Raw genomic sequence first — 27,723 nt, 5'->3', positions numbered from 1 at the left:
GTCACCTTTGTCTATGTTGTTGAGGACATGATATCTGTTCCCACATTTCTCTACTAGAGACTGCAGGGCCTCTTCACTCTCTATGTGCAGCTCAATGGGTGTGTCTGCCAGCCAGACTCCAAAGGTAAACAGCACCATGGTGTGACTCCACACTCCCTCACCTAGATGGTCAACATGTTCTATCATGTTGTCTATGTCGTCTGGTGTAACATCATCAGCTACATCTACATGCAGTAGGAACATGTGGGGTCCCGGAGGACACACAGACACACTTAGCACGATCTCCTGTTTAGTGAGCTCAGGAGTGTCTTGGAGGTTTTCATCCATCTTCCATGCAGGTGCCTCCACTACAGTGAGCTGTCTGCCTGCTACTTCTCCCTGTCTCTTCACACACTGAGCTGTTCTCTTCAGGTCAAACTCCTCTCTGCCCAGGATGGTGTTTCCTGATGAACTTTTTCCAGACAGCCTGTATCCCAGCAGCACAATTCTGATCTCTTCTTGAGGCAACAGTTGCCCTGTTAAACAGGATTATAAAAAAGAAACAAAAACGTGAATGTTTTTCATTTTAGAAAAAAAGAATCATTAAAATCCTAATGGTCATGTGATGGTATCTTAAACATGTAGCTGATATCTACAGTAAAGCAGTGGTTCCCAAACTAGGAGTTGGGACCCCCAAAGGGGTTGCTGAGGTACTGAAGAGGGGTCACGGACAAAAGCCACTTTGCATAAAAACAGGAAATCCACAGGTTAGCAGCTAACATAATTCCATAATTTGGTTGGTAACAGTATTCACTGTCATGGTTAATAGATGTATTTGCTGTCCTGTAGTTTTCTTTCAGTATTAGCAGACAAATTATTCATGGAAAATCTAGCAATATTAATGGATAAAAAATTGCTTAGGTATTAATATTGCTAGATTTGTCATTGATAATTTGTCTGATAATATTGCTAGAAATCCTCATCTAGGTTAAGACTATAGTGGGGGGGGGGGGGGGGGGTGGCTGGGGGGTAGAGAAATTATTCTGAAGTCCAAAAGGGGGTCCCTGCTGAAATAGTTTGGGGACCACTGCAGTAAAGCATCATATTATACAGATTAGTATTCACATTAAAGACACTCACAGCATCTCATAACATTTTAAAGTAATCAATACTGTTTTTCTAAATTTAAAATTGAAAATGGAAATGGAAGAACTCACCCTTCAGTGACTGTAAATGCTCCCTTTGCTCCTCCACCTTCTTCTGTCTTGCAGTGGCTCGCTCCTCATCTTCCTCTCTCCTCTTCATCACTTCCTCCAGTCTCTTCCTGTCCATCTCATAGTGACGGCCCCCGTTTCCACAGATATTCTCCTCCATCTTCTCCAGCAGCTCTGTGATCTGTGTTTTGTCACCTTTGTCCATGTTGTTGAGGACATGATATCTGTTCCCACATTTCTCCACTAGAGACTGCAGGGCCCCTTCACTCTCTATGTGCAGCTCAATGGATGTGTCTCCCAGCCAGCCTCCATTGGTAAACAGCACCATGGTGTAACTCCACACTCCCTCACTTAAATGATTAACTTGTTCTATCATGTTCTCTATGTATTCTGGTGTAACATCAACAGTTACATCTACATGCAGTAGGAAGATGTGGGGTCCTGGTGGACACAGAGACGCGCTGAGCACAATCTCCTGTTTAGTGAGCTCAGTTGTGCCTTTGAGGTTATAATTCTTCCACCATCCAGGTGCCTCCACTACAGTGAGCTGTCTGCCTGCTACCTCTCCCTGTCTCTTCACACACTGAGCTGTTCTTCTGTTCAGGTCAAACTCTTCTCTGCCCAGGATGGTGTTTCCTGATGAACTTTTTCCAGACTGTCGGTTTCCCAGCAGCACAATTCTGAACTGTAGTTGAGGCGGTAGTTGTCCTGTTAAACAGGAATATGAAACAAATAAAAAGAAACAAAAATGTAAATGTTTTTTCATTTAAGAAAAATAATCATGCTATAATCATAATGGTCATGTGATGGTATCTTAAACAGGTAGCTGATCTGTACAGTAAAGCAGTGGTTCCCAAACTAGGAGTCGGGACCCCCAAAGGGGTTGCTGAGGTACTGAAGAGGGGTCACGGACAAAAGCCACTTTGCATAAAAACAGGAAATCCACAGGTTAGCAGCTAACATAATTCCATAATTTGGTTGGTAACAGTATTCACTTTCATGGTTAACAGATGTATTTGCTGTCCTGTAGTTTTCTTTCAGTATTAGCAGACAAATTATTCATGGAAAATCTAGCAATATTAATGGATAAAAAAATTGCTAAGGCATTAATATTGCTAGATTTTTCATTAATAATTTGTCTGATAATATTGCTAGAAATCCTCAGCTAGGTTAAGAGGGGGGAGGGGGGGGGGGTGGTTGGGGGGTAGAAAAAATATTCTGAAGCCCAAAAGGGAGTCCCTGCTGAAAAGGCTTGGGGACCACTGCAGTAGAGCATTATATTATACAGATTATTATTTACATTAAAGATGTTCACAGCATTTCATAACATTTAAAATAATCAATACTGTTTTTCTAAAATTAAAATTGAAAATGTGGAAGAACTCACCCTTCAGTGACTGTAAATGCTGCCTTTGTTCCTCCACCTTCTTCAGTCTTGCAGTGGCCATCTTCCTCTCTCCTCTTCATCACTTCCTCCAGTCTCTTCCTGTCCATCTCAAAGTGACACCCCCTGTTTCCACTGACCATCTCCTCCATCTTCTCCAGAAGCTTTGGGACTTGTTGACTGTCACCTTTGCCCATATTGTTGAGGGCATGATATCTGTTTCCACATATCTCTACTAGAAGTTGCAGGGCCCCTTCACTCTCTATGTACAGNTCAATGGGTGTGTCTCCCAGCAGGTCTCCATTTGTAAACAGCACCATGGTGTGACTCAACGCTCCCCCATTTAGGTGATCAACATGTTCCATAATGTTCTCTATGTATTCTTGTGTTACAGCAAGAGGTACAGGAACATTAAGTAGGAATATATGTGGTCCTGGAGGACATAGACATACACTGAACAAAGTCTCCTGTTTAGTGAGCTCAGTTGTGAGGTTTTCATACGCCCACCATCCAGGAGCTTCAACTACAGTGATATGTCTGCCTGCTACTTCTCCCTGTCTCTTCACAGAACGAGCTGTTGTCTTCAGCTCAAACTCCTTTCTGCCCAGGATGGTGTTTCCTGATGAACTTTTTCCAGACTGCCTGTATCCCAGCAGCACAATTCTGAGCTGAGCTCACACTGTGAAGGTAATTGACCTGTGAAATACAAATATGCAAATAGGTTTTGTTACATGTTGAATATATAATATGACAATTAATTATTAATATGCAGCAGTATCTAAGTACACAACTAGACTGCATTCTCACAGAAAATGCTGGAAGAGGGCTTGTCTTATCGGGCAGAGATGAGCAGTTTTATTTTTGATATCTCTATCCCTTAATTAAAAACAAACTACTATTGAGAAAACAAAGCTACAAGAAATGTTGGAAAAATCCATCCACCCAGTCAGAAGTTATGGGCCAAACAATTCAGCTATCTTGGATTCAGAGATTTTGAAAGTATTTTAGCTCCGCGTTTTGGGGATTTACATTTACAATTTACATACATGGTATTTTAAGTTGGCTAAGGAACACTGTATGATATAATTTTGAAAATCAACATGGGTCCGAGTGGGATTCGAACTCACAACCTCCATATCTCTAATCCAGCACCTTTGCCATTGATACTAAATGATATACATGGTATTTTAAGTTGACTAACACTGCATATGAAATCATTTTAGAAAATCAACATGGGTCCGAGTGGGATTCGAACTCCCAACCTCCATATCTGTAATCCAGCACCTTTGCCATTGATACTAAATGACATACATGGTATTTGAAGTTGGCTAAGGAACACTGCATATGATATAATTTTGAAAATCAACATGGGTCCAAGTGGGATTTGAACTCCCAACCTCCATATCTCTAATCTAGCACCTTCACCATTGGGCCAAGCAGCTGCCTGCCAAAAGTATTCCAGCAAGACAATATCAGATTGCATTGAAGAGCTGAACAATAGACTGCTTGCCTGGTTAACACCAGACCTAATCACAAGTGAGATTAGGTCTGGGGAGTTGCCTATTGTAAATTCTGTATGGGGCCGGAATACTTGGCTATTATGACACACTGCCCTGCTCTCTGATTGGGCAGAGAAACTGTTAAGGTCGGAATGCTTGGCCATTATGACACAGATCCCATGATCTTGTACGTTATGAGTCATCCTCGCCATACTGTCTTTCAGATCGAAACGATTGTGTAGAACTAAAGGCAGTATGGGAGTCCCCAGGCTACTAGAACTGGTAGTGCAGCTACTCTTAAGGAATAGAATGTTGAGAGAAAGTGACAGTTGAGATCAGGCTTTTAGGCACACAGTAAAAAATTACTGTGATTTCAGAGTAATTTACTGTGAAATCTCACAGTTAATTACTCTGATGTTCTGGTACACTATGCTACAGTGATGTTCACACGGCACACAGCAAATTACTCTGAAATCATTGTATCACTTGCCATTTCTCACTTAACTTGCACATCACAGTATTTTACTGTGATCTTCAAGGATAACCAGCATGCCAAAGTGATAAACTAGGAAACATCACAGTAAACTACTGTGTGGGTGGAGTATCTATTGAATTATTAGTGCATTGGGGCACAACTTCAGTCATAGACAGGTTGGGCTCTTCACTACAATCACACCTTTCATTGACATTTTCAGCAAATTATTTCATTCTTAATGTTTTGTGGTTTACATGTATATACCCATCATCAGTTGACTACTTTATCCCCACTCTCTGTCAAGTAACAGAAGAATGAGCTTACCGTATATTACCAAATAGTAGCCCGGGCGTTTATTTCACAAAATCGATTTGGAGACCGGGCGTTTAAAAGAAGCAGGCGGTTATTTGCACAAGGCTCTTATTTATTTTTGCACCAGCCTGCACCAGGCCATTATTTGGTTACAATGGTTACTGTCCAGTATTTTTTGTACAAAAAAAATTAAATGTAAAAGCTATTGTACTCCGCGTGTGTGCTGTTACCGTAATTACCAGAATTACTGCACCTTTGCTTTTCCTAGTAGCTTATAAATTGGGCTTAATGAAATCAATATTATGTTAATCTAAATTATCCAAATAACAGCCGGTGGGCGGCTATTTGGACATAGGCGGTTATTCGGAAGAGGCGGTTAATTCACAAAATGGGGTCAGACCCTGGGCGGCTATTAGGACATGGGCGGTTATTTGCCCAAGGGCGTTTATTTGGTAATATACGGTATATATATTGGGAGATATACATGACCATCTTCATGACAGTGGGAATATGGTCATTTTTCTTGTGTACCACTTTAAATAGTACAACCCCTACAATAAACACAGAATATAACAAGGAGTAATATTTTGAAGCACACTTAAGATATTCCTTCTAGATAAATGGCTCTCCATATGTGCATTGCATGATGGGACACGATCTGAAGCCCGTATGTCCTAAGCCCCTCCCCCTCAGGTTGTACATATTGACATGAGGAAGTGAGAAAAAAGGAGATGACCAAGCATGGGAAGACATGTAGCAAACAAGAAGTTGATGACTAAGTAGTTTGCTGTAAATGTCAATGAAGTGTCTGAAGGCCCAGATTGTGCTATATGGCAGCCTTGGCCTAATGGTTAGGGAGGTGGACTTAAGTTCAGTGAGTTGCAGGTTCAAATCCCTCTAAACCCTACATTGCCCTGGGGACAGCAACCATTATTGTATATTTGTATATCACCAACTGACATGCCTTCCCATTGAACTTTCGCCCACTTCAAGTGTGTAACAATATCTTACTGTGAACTCACAGGGAGTTACTGGCTACTAATTGCATTCATTTCACAGTAACATACTGTGATAGTCTGCCATAATTTGTTACTGTGAAATCCAGAGAGACTTTTCGTCATATCACAGTTAACTACTGTGCTGTTATAACAGGTGTTTACTGGCTCTAGGCCATTATTGGGTGCACTATGTGGCTACCTTGGCCTAATGGTTAGGGAGGTGGACTTAAGATCAGAGAGTTGCAGGTTCTAATCCCTCCTAACGCGACATTACCCGAGGGACAGTAACCAATGTTGCATATCTGTATGTCACTTTGGGTTGCTCCTGGCCATGATTGATTGTAATTACTAATTGCCAGGCCTAATTAGAAGAAGGTCTATGATTGGAAATGTTGCTGGTTCTGCTTCCAATAAATTAAGTTGCAACCAATGTGCTACACAAACACGTTCTTAAGTTGGCACCTGCTAATGCCTTTGTCTTGGATGTGCACGCCAAAACTCCAGCATCCAATTTTAAATCAGAATATTGCCACCTAGTAAACAAAATTAGTCTATCTTGTGAAGTGCCATTGCACAATTGAAAGTCAAATGCTGCATGACATGATTGACATTGCCTACCATCAACCAGGAACAATGGTAGTGCCCAATCAATCTGTCAATTAGTACCTGACCTCACTTGAGTACATAGGACTGTTACAAGTTCATTGAATTACTACCTGCAGCTGCAACATGCCTGATTACTCTGGTCACATGGTTAACTTTCACCTCTATATAAACTCAGACTGTCACAATGCTTGAGTTGCTTGCCTAAATGACTGGTTCGCTGGCTCTCTGTCCGGCTTGTTGGTTAGTGAGCTAACTGACCGACCAACTGACTGTTTGTTGGCCAGCTGGTTGGCTGACTAACTGACTCTTTTGGTTGACTGGATGGCTGGTTTGTTAGCTGGCTAGCCATACAGCTGACTTGTTTGTTGGTTAGTTGGCTGACTAAATGAGTGTTAGTTGGTTAGCCGGCTCTTTGGCTGGCTAGCTGACAACTGACTCTTTTGGTTGGCCGGTGGACTGGTTTGTTGGCTGGCTAGCTATTTAGTTGGTAGTGAGTATTATGGTAGCAGGTATCCTTTTTGGAGTGTTGCTTACTTGATCAAGAAATTTCAGGTTTGTCTAATTATGCTCAACCAGAGTATTCTATGCACACTGGTTAATGTACTATCATCCAGGAGACTATAACTATCAAATGATGATATTGCACATATTGCAGATACTTATTGCAGAGTTTCTCTGTGGTTATGGATAATTCGGTCTATCAATTCAGTAGAGCAGTGTGATGGACTGGTTCCATGCCACAGTTGTCTCAGTCATGGTGGGGAATGGGAGGTGCCACAATAACATGGTAGCTACCTCTTTTGTGGTGATGAATGGAGGGGCGGGATCATGGTAGTGTGGGTAGGGTGACAGTAACTTACTGTGGTGTGGCCACAGTAAACTACTGTGAGAAGATCACAGTAAACTGTGAGGATGGCCACAGTAAACTACTGTGAAATGAATGCAATTAGTAGCCAGTAATTCCCTGTGACATCACGGGAATATTTTTTACTGTGCAGGATTTTTTTTTAGGGTGTCTAACTTTTTTTAACCTGTCATTGTGCGTGGCGCCGCGCGCCGTCGCGGGTGCCCCGCGGCGCCTCGACCCGCAGCAGGCACAAGTAGGGCCCTATGAAATCCGTTTTAATTTTTCTCAAATTCTGTTTTATTTTTTCTCAAATTCCGTTTTTTAGGATTTATTTTTTGCCAAATCGGATTTTTTACATTTTTGAACTTTTTGAACATTTTTGAACCAAAAAACGTATTTCTTAGTTATTTAGTTCAAACTGGTGGGTGGACAGAGCCAATCACTCATGGTTGAATGGTAGGTAGAGAAAAGAAGATTCAATTACCTACTAGTTTTTTTCTGTTATATCAGCCCTCCAAGATATTTCAGGTAATACGGTAGCTGAAATGTACATGCGCATATATTCTATTATATACACGTGACGCACCCAACAAGAAGGCGAATTCACTTCTGATGCATTCAATTTGGACTCGGGCTGCATCAGGTTTTCTCGAATAAGTGTGGCTATATTGCAAGTGCAGCTACATTAGAGACATTTTTGTTCACGTAATATGTAGGCATTAAATAGCGTTGCAAAGTCCCTACCTACCTTTTCACACAAGCACATGTTTTACAAGACGGCCGTTTTCTTCTGATGATGACTTGACCATTTTTCAAAGTTGCTGCTAAGTTTTGGTCACTATGCTTCGTGGCCAACAAAGTTAACAAGACATGATCAAAGCATTGCCTGTTAAGATTTTATTTTACAGCGGTCACGTCTGTTGTAACAAACTCCAAACTCGTGCCTTGCATCGGATGATTCCATTGTTTATTAAAGTGCAGTGGAGAGCCGGCCGTCCTTTGTGTGTCACACTTTTAATGAAGAATCATTGCGACGTTAAGCGACTCGAGGGACAGACTCGCAGAAGCGCGAGGGGAGTGGGAAGGGGGGGACAAGCAGAACGCGCAGCGTAGGACAGACCTGGAGGATGGAGCCGGTTAGGTGTATTTTATATTTTATCTTCTAAAACTTCCAAAATGGCGGTGTAAATAAAAATCGTCCATCGTGGGAAAGCTCGGACTCTGTGAATTTTGAACATCAGCATGGTTCCCTATCGCAGTGGACTGCGATCTAACACATGGGACGTGACGTATGCACGGATCCAATCGAAGCACTTTCTACTCACGCCGAATGGCTGAGAGGCTGTCAGTCATCCCCTGGGCCCGCCCTTAGGGCATAAATAGCTGGGTATGACGCAGCCTCTGCCTCTTTCAATACTTCGATAGAAGTGATCCGTCAAGCAAACTAACGACTTTATCTCAGATTCGATTTCAACCGTGTGCTTCAACTCTTTCAAGCCGGTGAGTTGATTTTCTCTGGTCACAGGCTTTGGGTGCCACGAGTTGATTTTTGTTTCTTTGTATTTGGCTACTTAGCTTCTAGCTTGCAAGTTTGCTACCTCTGTTAGCTCTGCTTGCTAGTTGTTGCTACGTTAGCTAACTGGAGCATTCACTCGGTAGTTTTCTTTAGAATTCGGACCGATTGTGATTGTTAACTGTTTCTCTGGTGTGTCTAGGATGTCGAGGCTGCTGTACCCGGAGTGGCCGCACAGCAGGGACAAAGGGGACCGGCACCGATGCTGCATTGTCTGTCTCGGCAGAGAGCACGGCGAGGCAGCGCTGTCGGGCGGTCCTACCTGCGAATTCTGTGCTGAAATGACGCTCGCTAAAATCACTAAGCGCTCGGCTTACTGGACTCGCATAGACAGGTCATCAGCTGGGAAAATTAGGCCTTTCGTCCTACCGCACTTTTCTCTGTGGATTACTGACCAGAAGCCCTATTGGAAGAAATTAAAACATGGGGCCACGTCAATTTTTGCTCAGAATTCAATATGGCCGCTATTTTCCAAAATGACTTGTTTTCATGCATTATTACATTGTACTATAAGGTGATATTCATGAACGATTAACTACTTTCAGCACTATTCTGTCCTATTTCCTTACATACATGTTTACAAAGGTTGACTAAACTAAAAGAAATGAAAATAAAGTTGGCCACCTTGCAATATCCAAAGGAAAGTGCTGAAAATAATGATTGAAATGCACATACAGAGTCTATGGCTGCGAAAATTAGGCCTATTTCAGGGTTTTCACAGTGGATTACAGACCAGAAGGCCTATTGAAAAAGATTCAACAGCTGGTTGCCATCTCAAATGTGCTCCAAAATTCAAAATGTTCTCTGTTTTTCAGAAGGGCACACTTTCAACATTTTTCTCAATACTGTAAGACCATAATTATCAATAAAGATAACCTATTTTCAGTGAAATTCTGTCCTATCTCCTATCTACAGACGTGAGTACAAAGGTTGGCAACAGAAAGATGTAAATTTCCTATAGACAATATCCTAAGGATTGTTGTCAGAAAATGATTGAATTACACATACACAGTTGACTGCTGAAAAAAGACTATTGATCTGCCAAACTTTTCACATTAGATTTCTGACAAAAAGTTTTTCAGGCCTACGGGTCATTCCAGCTGGAATCAGCAAATGGTCCCCACTCGACCCCCTCCGATTTGCTTGAAAAAAATATATGTGATGGCTTCAACATCCAATAGAACATATCCACCATTGCAGATTTCAGCTGTGCATACTTTTTCCACAAAAAATCTGTAAATAAGGACACCCCCTCCCCCTGATTTGGCGTCACTGCCTGAGTGACCATATTCAGACTTAATTATCTCCAAAACTATTTGTGGTAGGTCCATTATTTTTTCAGGGCTAAGAGTCATAGACCTGATGAGCATACATTACAATTTGCAGCACTGTATGTCAAATTACACCTTAATACTGACCCTCTACTTTTCTTTGAAATTAAAATTGCAAGGGTTTTCAGATGTCCATAAAAACCTCAAATTTCAACATTCAAGGTTCATCCTTGGTACATGGTCAGATATGTGCCATGACTTTCACATCACATCATATTTGATATAAGGGTCCAATGGTTGTTGAGATGCAGAGGTCCAAAAATGGGCAAAAACTAATTTATACCATTATTTGGAGCAATATTCCCAATCTATGACACCAGTTGTGAACTTGCTGTTTGGTGTCTCTGAAAGATAATATTATTATTCATAACATATCTAAAATTTGGGATGGTGTTTTGCCCCATTATTTTTATAATGAATTTTAAAAACTCATTCCTGTGTGACATGCAGGTGTACCTTAGGAGCCCTGTTACCTTTGAAAAAAAATTGTGTTTACTACACCTAAAATGAATAGCCAAGTCAGTGTACACTAAAACCTAAAATCTCTGATACCAAATAGGTGATTTTATACTTGTTCAGCTCAGTATTTCAGTATATCGTCGGCTTGCTACCAAAACCGCCTAAGTCCGAATTTGGTCGAAATGAGATTTTTGCATAAACTTACTCCCCTACCACAGCTGCATCACCCGGCCTTTCTGCCAGGGTCATTGATCAATCACAACAGTCACCAGAGTCAAAAATCTGTATGTATAAAGTCACACACTGCCTATGAGAAAATGAATGACCGGTGACGTAGCTATAGGGAGGACAAGGAGGGCATTTGCCTGTAGGCCTAGGGCCCTCCTGCAGGTGGCAGGGGTAGGGGCCCTATTATGATCTTGGCAGGTGGTATGGGGGGCCCTATCTATTCATCCTGGGGCCCTCTGCGAATGTGAATGACTTGGGTAACTTGACTTAGCCATTTTTGATGCAAGAAGCTGTTTATTTACATCTGTTGAGTTCTCTCTCTCTCTCTCTCTCTCTCTCTTCAAAGGCAATGGCCATGTTTTAAAACTTCATCCTCAGACATTTGTCTGAGATAATCTTATCACACAATGGTTGTAGCCCTAGATTAATTAATAATTGTAGCCTTGAAATGAATTTGGCAATTATTAATCATGTACTTTATTTGATGTTTTCACAGATTTATAGAAGTCTGTCATAAACTGTATCATCTCAGAACAATCTGTTACATTGTGTTCTTGAGTAATTTAACATTAATGTAGATTTTGAATTGCATTGGGTTGATGTTACTGATGCGATGTATATTGCATACGCGGTGGAATGACCAATTCCATTTTGTAAAGCATCCAGTAGTGGTTCTATATAATATTCTGAATGCCACGATCATGGTGTTGAAGTGGGCGGGGCACAGTTCTATGACCAGGTTACCTCGGTCATGGGCAAGGTTGGGAGGGTGGGGCAGTTCTATGAGCATGGAGAAGAGCAGAAGTTAAGCAAAGATGATATACAAGGAGGAGACAGTGCTTTAGAAGGTACAAGGACCAAAGAAGTGCCCCACCCCTTCATCCTCCTCCATGACTGATGGGACCTCAACATGGAGATTGGGTGTCACTGCATGGCTCACTCTGTGTGGCACTGCAGTTGGGATCTGTCCTGGTATGTGTGCATTACCATTGTGGTAATTGCTCTAGCACAATGACAAAGAGAATTATACTTTGGATGAGAATGCAAATAATATGTCATTGAAAGCTAATATGACTAAAAGCGCTAGAAAGTAAAAGAAATCTGTGAAAATCTGTTGGTAGACATGAGATTCACCAGCATGCTAGATTTACATGTCTCAAGGCAAAATAAACTCCTAAGTGTTTAAGTTAAACAGTTAGACATAATGAGCTTAATACATAGCATGCTAGATTGTTGCAAGGTCTACAAAAATATTTCAATCATTCACCATATCCAGGATTAAAGTTTGGAATAAAAATAAAAAAGAATAGTATAACTATCAAAATAATGTGCAGTGCATTGTTCTTGTTTTGCTGCTTCAAATAATTTAGTTTTTTTTTCCCCTTAGGAGCCATTTCATGTTTGACTTGCAGCTTCACTCAAAATAAATAAAGAAAATAAATTAACATCTTGGTACTGTTTGTAGGGGACCAATGACACATACATGATGACAGGATGATGCAGATGTGGTAGGGGAGTAAAAAAGGGGAGTTCTGCAAAAATCTCCTTTGACCAGAATTATGAGGGGGGACTCACAATTTCTCTTGGCCCAGAGTCTCAGATCTCCTAGAACCGCCACTGATGTTTGGCGCCCCCTTTGGTGCCTAGTTTTTCCCTGTTTTCCGAAAACCCCAAAATCGGACTTAGGCGGTTTTGGTAGCAAGCCGACGATATCTGACTTAACCCTCAATTCCATCCTAAGAAGGTGGCCAATCCCCTTGATTTTTGTGTTCCATTTTCACACAAAGATGGCGGCTCATGGAGCCAATGGCATAGTTCCAAAATAGTTCCAGGAAGTCAGCATCAAGGGAAGGAAACAAAACACCATTGTTTGGAGCAATATTTCCAATATATGACAGCGGTTGTGAACTTGCTGTTTGTTGTTTCTCGAAGAGGATATTCATATTAACAACATATCTAAAAATTGGGATGGTGTTTTGCCCCTTTATTTGTATAATGCCTTTTCAAATCTCAATGCAGTGTGGCATGCATCCCTCAAATCCATCCAAAATGGCGTCATGAAAAAAAACCCCACCAATTTTTAGAGCAATACCTCCAAAGTATGACACCAGCTGTGAACTTGTTTTTTGTTGTGTCTGTAAGAGGATATTTTTATTAACAACATAGCAAAAAAAATAGAATGGTGTTTTGCCTCATTCCTTTTAATGATTGTAAAGCATTGCGGTGTGACATAAGCCTGTGATCAAATAGTGCAGAGGGAAGCGGAAGTGGTGAATTGTTCAGGGCCAAGGACATGGGGGAATCAAGATTGGGTACTCATTACATTGCATGTATTGGGAAGGGGTCTCTTCAGACGACTTTATCCTGGGCCCAGGCAAAGCTGTTTGTTCAGCTCAGTATTTCTGATTTTTTTTCAGGGATTCTGGTCTCATCTTTTTAAGTATGCTATCGGCCAGATGATCAAGTGACTACGCAACATGTTCTCACTGGCGCTACGTTAGCAATAAATTCAAGATGGCTGAGAGAAGTACCATTTTGAGAGAAGTCATAAAAAAAACAACCTCTGGAAATAAAACAAGGTGTTGATATAATTTCCTTGATGCAACCTTGACTTCCTTGATGGTGATTTAATATTTCGTCGGCTTGCTACCAAAACCGCCTAAGTCCGAATTTGGTCGAAATGAGATTTTTGCATAAACTTACTCCCCTACCACAGCTGCATCACCCTGCCTTTCTGCCAGGTTCATTGATCAATCACAACAGTCACCAGAGTCAAAAAATCTGTATGTATAAAGTCACACACTGCCTATGAGAAAATGAATGACCAGGGACGTAGCTATAGGGAGGACAAGGAGGGCATTCACCTGTAGGCCTAGGGCCCTCCTGCAGGTGGCAGGGGTAGGGTCCCTATTTTGATCTTGGCAGGTGGTATGGGGGCCCTATCTATTCATCCTGGGGCCCTGTGCACAATTGTTCTGCCAATGTGAATTACTTGGGTAACTTGACTTAGCCATTTTTGATGCAAGAAGCCGTTTATTTACATCTGTTGAGAGTATTTTTTCTGTCTCTCTCTCTCTTCAAAGACAAGGGCCATGTTTTAAAACAATGGTTGTAGCCCTACATAAATTAATAGTTGTAACCTTCACACAACTTCAGCAATCGTTAGCCATGTAGGCCTACTTTATTTGATGTTATAACAGATTTGTAGAAGGCTGCCATAGACTGCATTGTCTTATAACAATCTTTTATACCATATCCTATTGTATTTATTACAATGTAGATTTTGAATAGCAATGGGCTGATGTCATGTGTGCAATGCGTTATTGCATTCTTAGTAGGATGACCAATTCCAATGTGTGAGATATCCAGTAGTGGTTCCATATCATATTCTGAATGGCACGGTCATGGTGTTGAAGTGGGCGGGGCACAGTTCTATGACCAGGTTACCTCGTTCATGGGCAAGGTTGGGAGGGTGGGGCAGTTCTATGAGTATGGAGAAGAGCAGAAGTTAAGCAAAGATGATAAACAAGGAGGAGACAGTTCGTGAGGAGGTACAAGGACCAAAGAAGTGCCCCACCCCTTCATCCTCCTCCATGACTGATGGGACCTCAACATGGATATTGGGCGTCACTGCATGGCTTACTCTGTGTGACAATACAGTCGGTGTCTGGCCTGATATGGGCAATGTATGCATTACCATTGTGGCACTTGCTCTGGCACAATGACAAACAGAGTTATATTTTGGATGAAAATGCAAATTATGTTTCATTGAAAGCTAATGTGACTGAAGGTGCTAGAAAGTAAAAGAAGTCTGCTGGTAGACATGATATATACCAGCATGCTAGATTTACATGTCTTAAGGCAAAAGAAACCCCTAAGTGTTTAAGTTAAACAGTTAGACATAATGAACTTATTACATAGCATGCTAGATTGTTACAAGGTCTACAAAAATATTTCAATCATTCACCATAACCAGGATTAAAGTTTGGAATAAAAATAGAAAAGAATAGTATAACTATCAAAATAATGTGCAGTGCATTGTTCTTGTTTTGCTGCTTCAAATAATTTATTTTAAAGTGTTTTGTTTTCCTTAGGAGCCATTTCATGTTTGACTTTCAGCTTCACTCAAAATAAATAAAGAAAATAAATTAACATCTTGGTACTGTTTGTAGTGGACCAATGACACACACATGATGACAGGATGATGCAGATGTGGTAGGGGAGTAAAAAAGGGGAGTTCTGCAAAAATCTCCTTTGACCAAAATGATTAGGGGGGACTCACAATTGCTCTTTGCCCAGGGTCTCAGATTTCCTAGAACCGCCACTGATGTTTGGCGCCCCCTTTGGTGCCTAGTTTTTCCCTGTTTTCCGAAAACCCCAAAATCGGACTTAGGCGGTTTTGGTAGCAAGCCGACGATTTGAAAAAAAAAAAATGAAATGTATTAAACAAGTCAGGAACTTTCAATGCTCTGGCCTGTGACAAATGATTTTATACACACTTAACTTTCAATCACTTGCTGCATCTTATGAGTTGACTTTATAAGGTAGCTTGCCATTGTCAATGATGGTGCATTAGGTATCTGCATTCATATTGTTGTGTGCAACCATCCGTCATTGGTAATTCAATGAGGACCACCTGAATGAAACTTTGAATGAAACTTTATTGTCCTTGTACAGGTACAACGAAATTGGTACCCTGAAGGACAATGATAACATGGGTATGGATTTCAGTAAGGATACCACCACCATGCTCAGGGCACTTCGGTCAGGGGAGGATGATGGGGGGCGGGAAGTTCTACAATCAGGATACCTCTTTACAAACTGTCTCCTCCTATGTGTCATCTCTAATCAAATTTTACTTTCCTATGCGACCATAAAACAGTCCCACCCCCGCCAACAGTCACCGCGACAGAGGTACCCTGACTGTAGAACTGTGCCCCGCCCCCAATCCATCACCATATCTGAACGCTTTTGGATGCTGCAAAGCTTCCTTTCGGCTTCCATCATCTCACCTGGATCAATGTGATGATGAACTTTACAAGTAATGAACGTTGTCTACAAGTATCCAAACCATGTTTGTTGTAATCACTTGCTGATAACCTGCAATCCACTTGTCAGCATTGCAGTGGTATAATATTATAATGATGCAAGCAGCTGAATTAGATTGCAACAATGTGACAAGAACCACATGGTTGTCTGGTGCCAATATGAACTTTTGTGCCTTCAATATTCACCTGGTATTGATTACTGCATGCAAGCAAACTCTTCTAACTAAAACTCCAGGACCATGCTGTCAAAATAGTCTGAGGGAATCTCTAGCCAGTATGAATTAAGTTATTTTGCAATACAGCTGATAAATTAATGAGTAAGACACACGCTTCATAGCAAATATAAAGTTACAGGTGCACTGAAAGACTATTTAGGATGGGAGTCCTTGTTGCAAACAAGAGTGCTACAATTCTTTAATCCTCTCCTATTTCATCACTTTATTCCAAGACTACTACTACCGCTACCACTACCACTACTACTACTACTACTACTACTACTACTACTACTACTAAAATGATGATGATGATGATGATGATTATGATTTTACAATTAAAATAATTAATGTCTATCATAGCCATGTGCAATGTGCTATTCTTGCTGTGTGTCAATCAATTCAATTGCTGTTTGTCAATCAATTCCTTTACAAGTGTTATTGTTTCCCTAGAATTTGCTTTGTCATTCACAGGGTAGCCATCTTGTTTTCATTATTAAGGTGACATCAGAGCCATGGATTTGAGAGTTGTGACAAGTCGGTTGGTGACATGGTCCTCATAGCTTCAAGTAATTGTAGCCAATTGAGATTTTGAAGTCCGTTATAAAAAGAATGAGGCAAAACACCATCCCAATTTTTTTATATGTTGTTAAAAAAAACATTCTCTTTCAGAAACACCAAACAGAAAGTTCCTAACTAGTGTCATAGATTGGAAATAATGCTCCAAACATTGGTGCAAATTAATTTTTTCCCATCTTTGGACCTCTGTATCTCAACAACCATTGGAGACTTTTGTTAGATATACTATGATGTGAAAGTCATGGTACATATCAGACCATTTACCAAGGATGAACCTTACATGTAGAACTTTGAGGTTTTTACAGACATTTGGAAACCCTAGAACATATGATATCTACAAAAAGTAGAGGCACATTATTACGGTGTGATTTGACTTACAGTGCTACAAATTGTAATATATGATATTCAGGTCTGGGACTCTTAGCCCTGAAAATATAATGAATCTGACACAAATAGTTCTGGAGATAATTGAGTCTGAACATGGTCACTCATGCAATGTCGCTAAAACAAGCGTAGGGGGTGTACTTATTTACAGATTTTTTGTGCCAAAAGTATCCAGAGCTGAGTTCTGATATTGTGGATATGATCTATTGGATGTTTAAGCCATCACATACATTTTTTTCAGGCAATTCCGAGGGGGTCGAGTGGGAGATTTTTCAGAAATTTGCTGATTCCAGCTGGAATGACCCACGGTGTCTCTATCTCAAAAGGCCTATTTTTACTGCCCTGCACAAGAGAAGCAAGCATAATAATAATAATAATAATAATAATAATAATAATAATAATAATAATAATAAACTGTACTTAGGGATTACTAGAATCGGGCCTTGCTCTGCAAACCCGCTTAATAAACAGTACTTAGAGATTACTATAAGCGTGGCAAGCCCGCTTAATAATAAACGTACTTAGAGATTACTAGAATCAGGCCTTGCTCTGCAAGCCCGCTTAATAAATTAAGTGTATTTGATTCTGCAGCCATCGTATTTGATAAATGCAGCCATCACATAATATATATGCATATTAATGATGCTAGCTTATGAAAAATACCATGAAACTCACTGATCAGAGGCTGCAAGTGCTGCCTTTGCTCCTCCACCTTCTTCAGTCTTGCAGTGGCTCTCTCTTCATCTTCCTCTCTCTTCTTCATCACTTCCTCCAGTCTCTTCCTGTCCATCTCATAGTGACTGCCCCCATTCTCTGCCACCATCTCTTCTATCTTCTCTATCAGCTCTGTTACCTGCGTGCCCCCCATCTCGTTTTCATTGTTGAAGACATGATATCTGCCTCCACCTTTCTCAATGAGCCATTTCAGATCATCTCCCTCACTTTCAATGTATTTCTCAATGGTTGTGTCTCCCAGCCAATCCCCACAAGTGAAGAGAATTATGGTGTGACTCCAGACATCCTCACTAAAGAGTGTCAGATAATTCTGTACATTTTGACTGTGCTGATGTTGGAACTCATCATCTACAGATATGAGCAGTAAGACTGCATGTGGTCCTGGATCACTCAAAGAAACACTCAGTATTGTTTCCTGTTTGAAGAATGTAGGAACATAGGCCATGTTCTGTTTTGACCACCAGCTTGGAGTGGTAACCACGGTAACCTGCCTCCCTGCTACCTCTCCCTGTCTCATCTCACACTTTGACATGGAGCACAACTCAAACACATCCTTTCCCAGGATGGTGTTTCCTGTTGAAGACTTCCCAGTGTTCTTGAAGCCCAGAAGAAGTATCCTAAGTGATGACTGATGTACTTGCCCTGCAAAAGAACAAAAATGTACAGGGGACTTGTTCACCATTCGTTAACTTTTCTTTAAATTTGGTCGGTAACACTTTATTTTAGGGATACATCTATTAGCATTAATACATGCAATATTAATGCCTGTGTAAGTAACTTGTAAGGCATGTACTTGGCAAAATAAGACAGTTGTTAAGCATGTATTCACAAATGTCTTGTTCATGCCCAATTAGGGATTTATTACTAATATAACCTTAGTAAGGACCAGTAAGCCTATATTTCTATTTATTAATAAGTACTAAGTGGCAGAATACAATGTGTATAAGCTCCGACACACTGTGTGAACAAACCCTGAACATTGTGAAAACAGATGCGAAATAAGGGTCCCTATTCTAAAGTGATGCATTGCTCAGCCCAGATGGCTTAGGGCCCCCGCACTGCAAAAGTCCATTATTACCTAGAGCCCCCACACCACCCAGGCCAGCACTACCTAGCCCCCCTAATTAGCTAAGTGTAAGGTTATATTAAATAAGTAGTCACTTTTTTTGCTGAGTCATCTAGTTTTCTCTTGTATTCATCAATAATTATGTAACAGGAGCCTGTATATAGCAAGGATTGAACGTACACTTGTCAATGGCGGTGGGTTGGTGAGATGTAATTTTTTTCATGTACCACTGAGTTTTAATTGTAAAAACCCAAAATAAATGCAGAACATTAGAATAATAGTTTTGAAGCGAAACTAAACTATTCTTTTGTGATAATTAAGTGAATGTTTGAGAACATTATCTTCAAGAAGTGCAGTGCATGATGGGTACGCAATCTAGGCCAACAGACAACCTACCCAGCTCTGAGCCTATCTACGTCCTTAGCTCCTCCCCTCACTCATGCAGTTTAGTTGCTATCCAAACAATGTGTGGGCCCTTGGTAATGCAGGGGCCCTAAGCCATCTGGGCTGAGCTGAGCAATGCATCACTTTAGGATAGGGACCCTTATTCCACATCTGTTTTCACACTGTTCAGGGTTTGTTCACTCAGTGAACCAGGAGCTTATGCACATTGTATTCTGGCCCTTACTGCTTACTCATAAATAGAAATCTAGGTCTACTAGGTCCTTACTAAGGTTATATTGGTAATACATCCCTTATTGTGCATGAACAAGACATTTGCGAATAAATGTCTAACAACTGTCTGATTTTGCTTAGTACATGCTTTACAAGTTACTTACACAGGCATTAATATTGTATGTATAAGTGCTAATAGTTGTACAGTATCCCTAAAATAAAGTGTTACCATTTGGTCTAATCTTTTCATGAACATTTTGATATACTATGAAATTCATTCTGTTCACTAAAGATGTAACTCTACATCAATATATTATGTTATTGTAGTGGTTCAATCTCAACCCTTTTTGACTTGTGCCCCCAAATACCCAGCTTCATCTGGTTATTTTATTATATTTTATTTCTATTTGAAACATTTGTTTGAATAATTTGACCGCCTGTAATGTCCTATAGATATATAGTAACTAAAAGGGCCACTAATTCGCTATAGGTATAATGCTCAAAATTCCCACTGTTGTGCTGGAGTCTGCCATCGTGCTATGCTATAAACCAGTGGTCACCAACCTTTTTTTGCCCGAGATCCCCAACCTCGGCCTAGATAGCAAGCAAGATCTACCTCTTGAAGCGTTGACAGAAATGAAAGTCCAGTCAAGACTGAGTCAAGCCGAGTCTTTCAATTTAGCCTTATCTTAGCTGAATTAGATTATTATCAATAGTGCTATGGGAGTCAATGTGATGGCTATGATAACTGAACATGGTCATGTATGCTATGTAGAGTGAGAGAATGGCTAAGAGAATAGATGAAAGGTAAAACTCAATTATTTAACCGAAGGATAGATGTAAAACGATCTCTATTCCAGAAAGGCTGTACCATTACCATGTTGCTGTAAAAAGTTTTTGAACAAACTCAAATTCTGTCAATTTCCACATTTTCAATGCACCTTCTCTGAAAGATACTCACCTTGAGGCGGCCTTAAGTCATGTTGTTTCTTCATCTTGGTCATCCTCTCCTCTGCTCTGATTTCATCGATCCTCATTTTCTGTTCTAAGTTCAACAGCTCTTGTCTGTTTACTTTAAAATGGTGACTCCCATTTTTCGCCACCATGTCTTCAATCTTCTCCAACAGCTCTGTCACCTGCCTGCCATCAGTGATGTTGTGGTTTTTGAAGAGATGGTATCTGTTCCCACAGCCCTCTATGAGCCATTTCAGGGCTACTCCTTCACTCTCGATGTATTCCTCAATGGGTGTGTCTCCCAGCCAGTCTCCATGGGTAAACAGCACCATGGTGTGACTCCAAACGTCTGCACCAAGAAGCTCCAGGTGTTGCTGAGCTGATGATCTCTGATCTTCAGTAAAGGACATATCTATTCTTATTACCAATAAGAACACATGAGGGCTTTGGCCACATAGTCCTGGACTGAGCTGAATGGCTCTTTTGGTCATTTCAGGACTAGATTTCACACAATAATGGCTCCACCATCCAGGAGTGTCTACTACAGTTACATGTCTGCCTGCCACTTCTCCCTGTCTCTTTACACAGACAGCAGATCTCCGTCCTGGCTGGAACTCCTCTCTGCCCAGGATGGTGTTTCCTGATGAGCTCTTGCCAGCAGTATCAAACCCCAGTAAAACAATTCTGATGTCTGATAGGTGTGATGATGTGTCTAATGAAGTGGAGAAGGTGCAGGTTTTAGCATAATACCATATCACACATTTTAAGATTCAGAATGATGTTTCATATAGCCACTTTCATAACTTATAAATTAATGACAAAAATGCTTTAAAATAGTATATGTACAGTATGTGTGACCAAAGAAAAGGGTTTTTTTTGGCTATTTAAAGGGGCTCCAGGTAGGATTAAGCTACAAGTTTAATTAATCACGGTCCGGAGTCAGCAGATGCTTGTGCGAGTGTTTAGAAAGAGAACGATAGCTCTCGTGATCACTTCCACAGTTCGCTGTCAGAAAACCCTACACAGTCTCATCCCAAGTACACAGTAAATTTGCCAGTGTTAATTTTGCAGTGTTGAGGCTTATTAACACTATTGGAGTAATTCCAACACCAAATGGAGTGAGATGCTCTCCAGTGTCAGTGACCAGTGGTGGACGAAGTACACCAGTTATGTACTTGAGTAAAAGTACAGTTACCTTGCATTGAAAACTACTCAAGTAAAAGTGAAAGTATTCACCTCACTTTTTTACTTGAGTAGAAGTACAAAAGTATCTGCCGTCAAAAATACTTAAGTACTAAAAGTAAAAAGTAAAAACTTAAAAATGAAGCATTTGGTGCAATTTTAATATTTAAGTGTTGTAGGCCTAGTTTGGTCATATCTAATTAAATATCCTCTGATTTGCATAGGCTATACCAACTGAACATGTTAGAACTAGGAATAACAGGCCCTGGAAACACTGTGGAGTAAGTCCATGGATGTTATAGCATCTGAAGTTCATTTTCACCTCTCTAAACATTTAATACTGACCCTAACATGCCCAAAAGAACACATGAAAGGCCATTAATATTAAGAAAGATTAGGCTGAAATTGATTATATGCCTATTAGAACAACTACTACAATACCCCCCAGCCGTAGGCCTAGTCCAGTGTAGGCCTACTTATTTGTGACAGCAAGGAGTTAGAGTAGTAGCCAATAAAGTACTTTAAGTTTAATTTTTGTTATAATTATGGTTTTGGTAGACCTCTTCTTCTTATTATTATTATTATTATTATTGTTATTATTATTATTATTATTATTATTATTATTATTATTATGTAGTGTTTGGTTATGTTAAGGTTGGCTTAGGCCTATGTATGGACAAACAGACTTCTTGAGATTCTAAGCTACCTTAAAGATAGGAACATCTTCATATACTCGTAATGGTCTCTATTTGCTAGATGCCAATGATTTGCAATAGCCTACTTGATACAACTTAATTGGAACACTCATCTGTCTGATCATGAAAAAGCCTTTTTTGGCTGTGCACATCACTGGGCCAATATTTAGCCAAAGTCCACTTTTCTCTCTCTCTCTCTCTCTTTTTTTTTTTACTTTGTTACTGTTGTTTTTTATAACCTCACTTTGGTGGTATTGCCAGTGCTTTTCATATCCTAGCCTACTGACCTGACTTAAGGGAAAGGATACATGTTGCAAGGATACATGTTGAATGTAGCCTCACTTTGCAACATATGGTGGGCATGGCAATCCTCATGTAAAGATACAAACCCTTTACACAAGCCTCTTTTCCATAAAGTTGAAGCAAATCATTTTTTTGGTGACAGGGGAGTCTATTAGACAAGTAATTGTAACCCCCAACTACTTCAGAAAATACTGCAATGTATTGAGGGGAAAGAATGCTATCACGGAGTTGTGCGCCTGGATGGTTTGGAATAAACAGCATGTTTAGGCATCCTGTGTAGGCCTACTTGACTCAAGAAACCAACACGCTACAAAAGCGGCAATTATGTGACTCTCTTGTAAGTCATAACACAGATATAGCACAGTAAGTCAAATAAGCAGTAGGGCCTACATTAAGTATCAATTCGCTGATTATTCAGTTCAAACGCGAAGCCTATCAGACAAATTTCGTCTTGTCAGGCGAGTGCAGCCTGCAGTGCGAGCTAAACCTCTCCCCCCTCACACAACGAATACGACGTGCAGATTAATACACTCTAACAACGTTATTGTCGCCTGCTTTATTGTTTTGCTGTGCTTTCCGCATGTTACTAGAAAGTAGGTACCGTTTCTTCTTATTTCAATTCGTCTCGCAAGTCGCTACAGTGGACACATCAGTGGTCTTGCTCTGCTCGCTTTCCATCTAAAACTAAATCTGTACAGTAGAGCTTGTTGTCACGTGACACATTACAACCAATCACAATGGCGAATCTCTGAGTCTGCCAATCGGATTCAGTTTCACTTTCTTCACACAAGCGTGAATCTCAGATTTCATTTGACCAGGGCATTAAAAATGAATTAATTCACCTGCCGTGTATCGCCTTATATTAAAAAAAGGAACGAGTAAGGAACGAGTGTAGCTGTAAATGTAACGAAGTGAAAGTACTAAATTTCACTTTGAAATGTAGTGGAGTAAAAGTATAAAGTCTTACCAAATAAAAATACTTGAGTAAAGTATGAAAGTATGAAAATGTTACTTAAGTACAGTAACGAATTACATTTACTTCGTTACTGTCCACCACTGTCAGTGACAAATGAAGTTGTTAAATTGTGTGGAGTTAGAAGTACTCCAGAGAGCCCCCGCCTCCTCGAGGTGATGGAGTTTGTCTGCCCAACTTTGTTTATACTGTGTTGTTCAGAGCATAAGCAATGATGACTGTCCACCCGATTAAATCATATACGTCTACATATTAGTAACAGTATTTCCTCCAGATTTAATCATGTACACAACCTTTTTTTTATTTATTCCATTTCATTCATTTAACTCAACTTGGTTGGGTTGATCTAAGGTTTGGCTGTGCACACAACATCACACAAAAGATGTGTTGAGTGAAAGAAATAACTTGAGATCATGTTACACCTTTGCCGGTAACAAGCAGGCCCCTCACAACCAATCTGTCCATCAGCGCCTGGCCAAACCTAATTACTTAGGGCTGGTATATCATGACTCAATTGCTTGCACCTGAAAAACTCCTAATCAATCTGGTCACATGGTACTCTTGAGCCTGTATATAAACCTGGACTGTCACAGTGCTTTAAATATTTGCCTGCCTGCCTGCTGGCTGGTCAGCATGGCACAGCATAGCGCTTGTTTACCTGCTTTGCAAGCAAGCTAAAGGTGCTTTTGGCTTATGGAATTTGTGAGCTACATCTTGTGTCTTGCTTTGTGAGCTAGTCAGTAACAGCACATGTTACATTGTTTGCTCCATTGTGCACTTGATGTTTGCAAGCAAGCTAAAGGCGCTTTTGGCTTATGGCATTTGTTAGCTACATCTTGTGCCTTGCTTTGTGAGCTAGTCAGAAACAGCACATGTTACTTTACTTGCTCCACTGTGCACTTGATGTAGATGGTATGGTTATGTTTTAAACTTCATTAAGGGAAACATTTGGTATTAATCCCCACTAGATTGTGTTCATACATGCTCAGTTGATATTTCTTTCACATTGTGGTGCAGTGCAGCAAAGACTAATCTATGAAACATAAACATTTTACAGTTTTTCAACAACTTAAACATTATCTTAAGAGAGCAGTGTGGCAAAGTGATGCCAGGCGCAGGGTGTTTCAGTCATGGTGGAGGATGGGAGGTGCTTAATTACCATGATCAGGGTACCTCAACTATGGTGAGAGATAGTGGGGCAGGACCAAAACACATTCACAATAATAAACAAGGTTGGGGGAACATCAGGAGCATGTCTAAGGAACCAAATATGCAACCAACAAGATTAAGGGAACCATATGGGAATGGCAAGGGAACAAACATGACATGAACAGGAATAACGTGACAGTGAGAGAACAATAAGGGAACGGAATGGGAACTACACATATAACATTCTAGGAACGAAAATTAAACTTTCCTGCCAACCAAGTGAGAACGGAAAAATAACCAAACATGACTCTGGGGACGTACCCAGAACTAAACTGGAACCAAGGGCTTGTGTTCCAGGAACCTTCTTAGAACTAAAAATTGTTAGTAGGGTGCTCCCCGAAACTGCTTTACTCTTTATAGTGTTAGCTTAACACTATAAATCTAACACCAGTGTTTAACACTGATCTGGAGCAGGACCAAATAGACACTAGAACAGTGTTAATTTTAACTCTTTAAGTGTTATTTTAACACTACACAATTTACTGTGTAGTCAATTTTTGACTACTCAATTTTTGACACCCCAAGACTGCAATTTCTGACGTCTTGGGTATTCCTTCCACGTCACATTTTGACTATGTCCTCAAAGGCGCCCCCTTGTGGCAGCATAACGTCATTGAGGTTAGGTTTAGGAATAGGTTTAGGGTTAGGCCACATAGTCAAAATGTGACGTGGAAGGAATACCCAAGACGTCAAAAATTGCCGTCTGGTCCAAGGTAGTCAGAAATTGACTACTTGGGGTGAGACTGCGTTGGAAAACCCCACATGCCACTTCTGACAGCGTGGTCCGAGGGAGGGTCGTGGGAAATACTTTTCATTTGAAAACATCACGTCACATACCGTATTCAGATCAGTATCAACTGCTGGCATTCCGTGATGAAAAACAGTCTCACAGAGTTCATTTGAACAGCATTTTTTCATTGCGGTGTAGATTTTGAGACAGGCATCGCACAAATTATATCATCCTACATTTTGCCCCTTTAATGCCATTTGCTATTTTGTTATTTTTTGCTACTAATTAAATGCTAGTACCATAAGTTTATAGGCTCTTAAAGCCCCCACCACCCCAACACAACCATGGCAGAAGTTTTGCATATTACCTGTTGCTGGTTGATAAGAGGTTGCTTGCATTGCTTTCTCTGTAATCTCTTTTCTCTTCCTTTCTACTGTGTCCGTTATTTCTCTTTTGATTTCGTAATGACAATTGCTGTTTGTATCCATCAAATTCTCAATCTTCTCCAGTAGCTCACTGACTTGAAGGTCATCCTTGTTCTTGATGTTGAGGACATGATACCTGTTACTGCAGTGTTCTACCAGCTTCTGGATCATTCTCCCTTTAATCTCAAAGGCTTTCTCTCCTGTGGGAGTCTCCTGAATGAAAAGAACTAGAGAGTGTTCCCAGGCTCTATGTCCCAGAAGACTCAGGTGATTTGACATGGTATCTTTCTCTGCCTCTGTGAATGTCATGTCCTCATGGATGACCAGCAGAACAGCATGAGGTCCTGGAGGACAAAGAGTTACACTGAGAACAATCTCCTGCTTCAGAAGGTTTGCTGACTTCATAATTGAAGGATGGTAGTTGGTCCATCCTGGAGTGTCCACCACAGTGAACTGTCTTCCTGCTACTTCTCCCTGTCTCTTCACACACTGCAGTGTTGTGACATCAGGGTCAAACTCTTCTCTGCCCAAGATGGCATTTCCTGCTAAACTCTTTCCAGATTCTTTGTTCCCCAGCAACACAATCCTCAAGTCTGGAAGATGAGGTCCATCCTCTGTTTACAAAAAAATAACAGTCACTATTAACATCCAGCTATTTTGGTCAGTAGAATAATCTGAGATTATTGATCATTTTCATAAAGCAGTGTTTTGACCCAGATTAAGTCTCTCTCTCACACACACAAGGCATCACTAAAACACCATTTCTATTTCTATAATGTACAGTTTCAGAGTAACTATTTTGTTTAGTTCAGGATGAATTAATTGTGTTGTTCTCTCAAGATGTTGAATGAGTTATCTCATCGAGGGATAACAAATGAGAAACCAATGATTATGGACTCTCCTGGCTTCCAAACATGTCAGATACGATGGATATCCTGATATTAGAAGGCTTATGACATGCAGTGGCAACTCATTCAATGAGTGTCTGGTCTATTGCACTGCCGCCACCAATAATGTAGCACAATGGAAAAAAACATACAACATGTTCATAAACATTTATTAATGTAATAGTGGGGCACACTATCCAGTTGGTGTGCCGCTGATGGTCTGCCGCTCCTTTTATTTATGTAAAAGCAGATTGCACCACATTTAACCCTTTCATTCCTTGGGAATACATTACATTTAATGAACTCACCCCTGTGGGGGTTGCAGTCGTTCAGCTACCAATATTGCAGTAAAATGTTGATAGTGCTAATGCTCAATTTTCACAATGTCATTGGGGGTGGGGTTTCATCATAGTATCACCTCCACCCAGGTAGATCACAGCTAGGGTTAGACCCAATTAGGGTTGCAGCTTTTTAACTTCTTTAACCTTTTCATTCCCCAGGAATACATTAAGTGTAATGAACTCACCCCCCCTGGAGGATTGCAGTCCTTCAGCTGCCATCTCTGCTTCTCTTCTGATTCACCCAGCCATCTCCTTCCACCACATCACACAGTCTCTGGAAAAGATGTGATGGTAGATTTACAAATACTAACTTAGTTATTTAAACTTGAAAATTGTGGAGATATGATTGCTGAGAACAGTGTTTTCATCATGCCGTGGCTCTGTGTGCTAAGGCTTGGTTTGCTTTTCAAGCTTTTTATGTTTGTTTTGATCAAGTTTTTTTCTGTTTATTTTGGGATGTGGTTACAGTGGTGGTCATAT

At 40.5% G+C, this 27,723-nt stretch overlaps 1 protein-coding gene across 1 annotated transcript; it reads right to left on the bottom strand.

Moving 5' to 3' along the window:
- Positions 1-1,164: 1,164 nt before the first annotated feature.
- LOC134458249 (GTPase IMAP family member 8-like) lies at positions 1,165-27,723 on the bottom strand. Its single transcript, XM_063210453.1, has 6 exons — positions 27,429-27,723; positions 25,958-26,629; positions 20,506-21,210; positions 17,804-18,505; positions 2,618-2,959; positions 1,165-1,901 (listed from the first exon to the last, which is right to left on the bottom strand). The coding sequence occupies exons 1-6, from the start codon at positions 27,460-27,462 to the stop codon at positions 1,165-1,167; spliced, it is 3,192 nt and encodes a 1,063-aa protein (XP_063066523.1). The 5' UTR covers positions 27,463-27,723.

This window comes from Engraulis encrasicolus, chromosome 1 (genome assembly GCF_034702125.1).
Source record: "Engraulis encrasicolus isolate BLACKSEA-1 chromosome 1, IST_EnEncr_1.0, whole genome shotgun sequence".
Lineage (NCBI taxonomy): Eukaryota > Metazoa > Chordata > Actinopteri > Clupeiformes > Engraulidae > Engraulis > Engraulis encrasicolus.
Note: the sequence above shows the minus strand (reverse complement) of the source record. Positions and strands in the feature narration are given on the sequence as shown.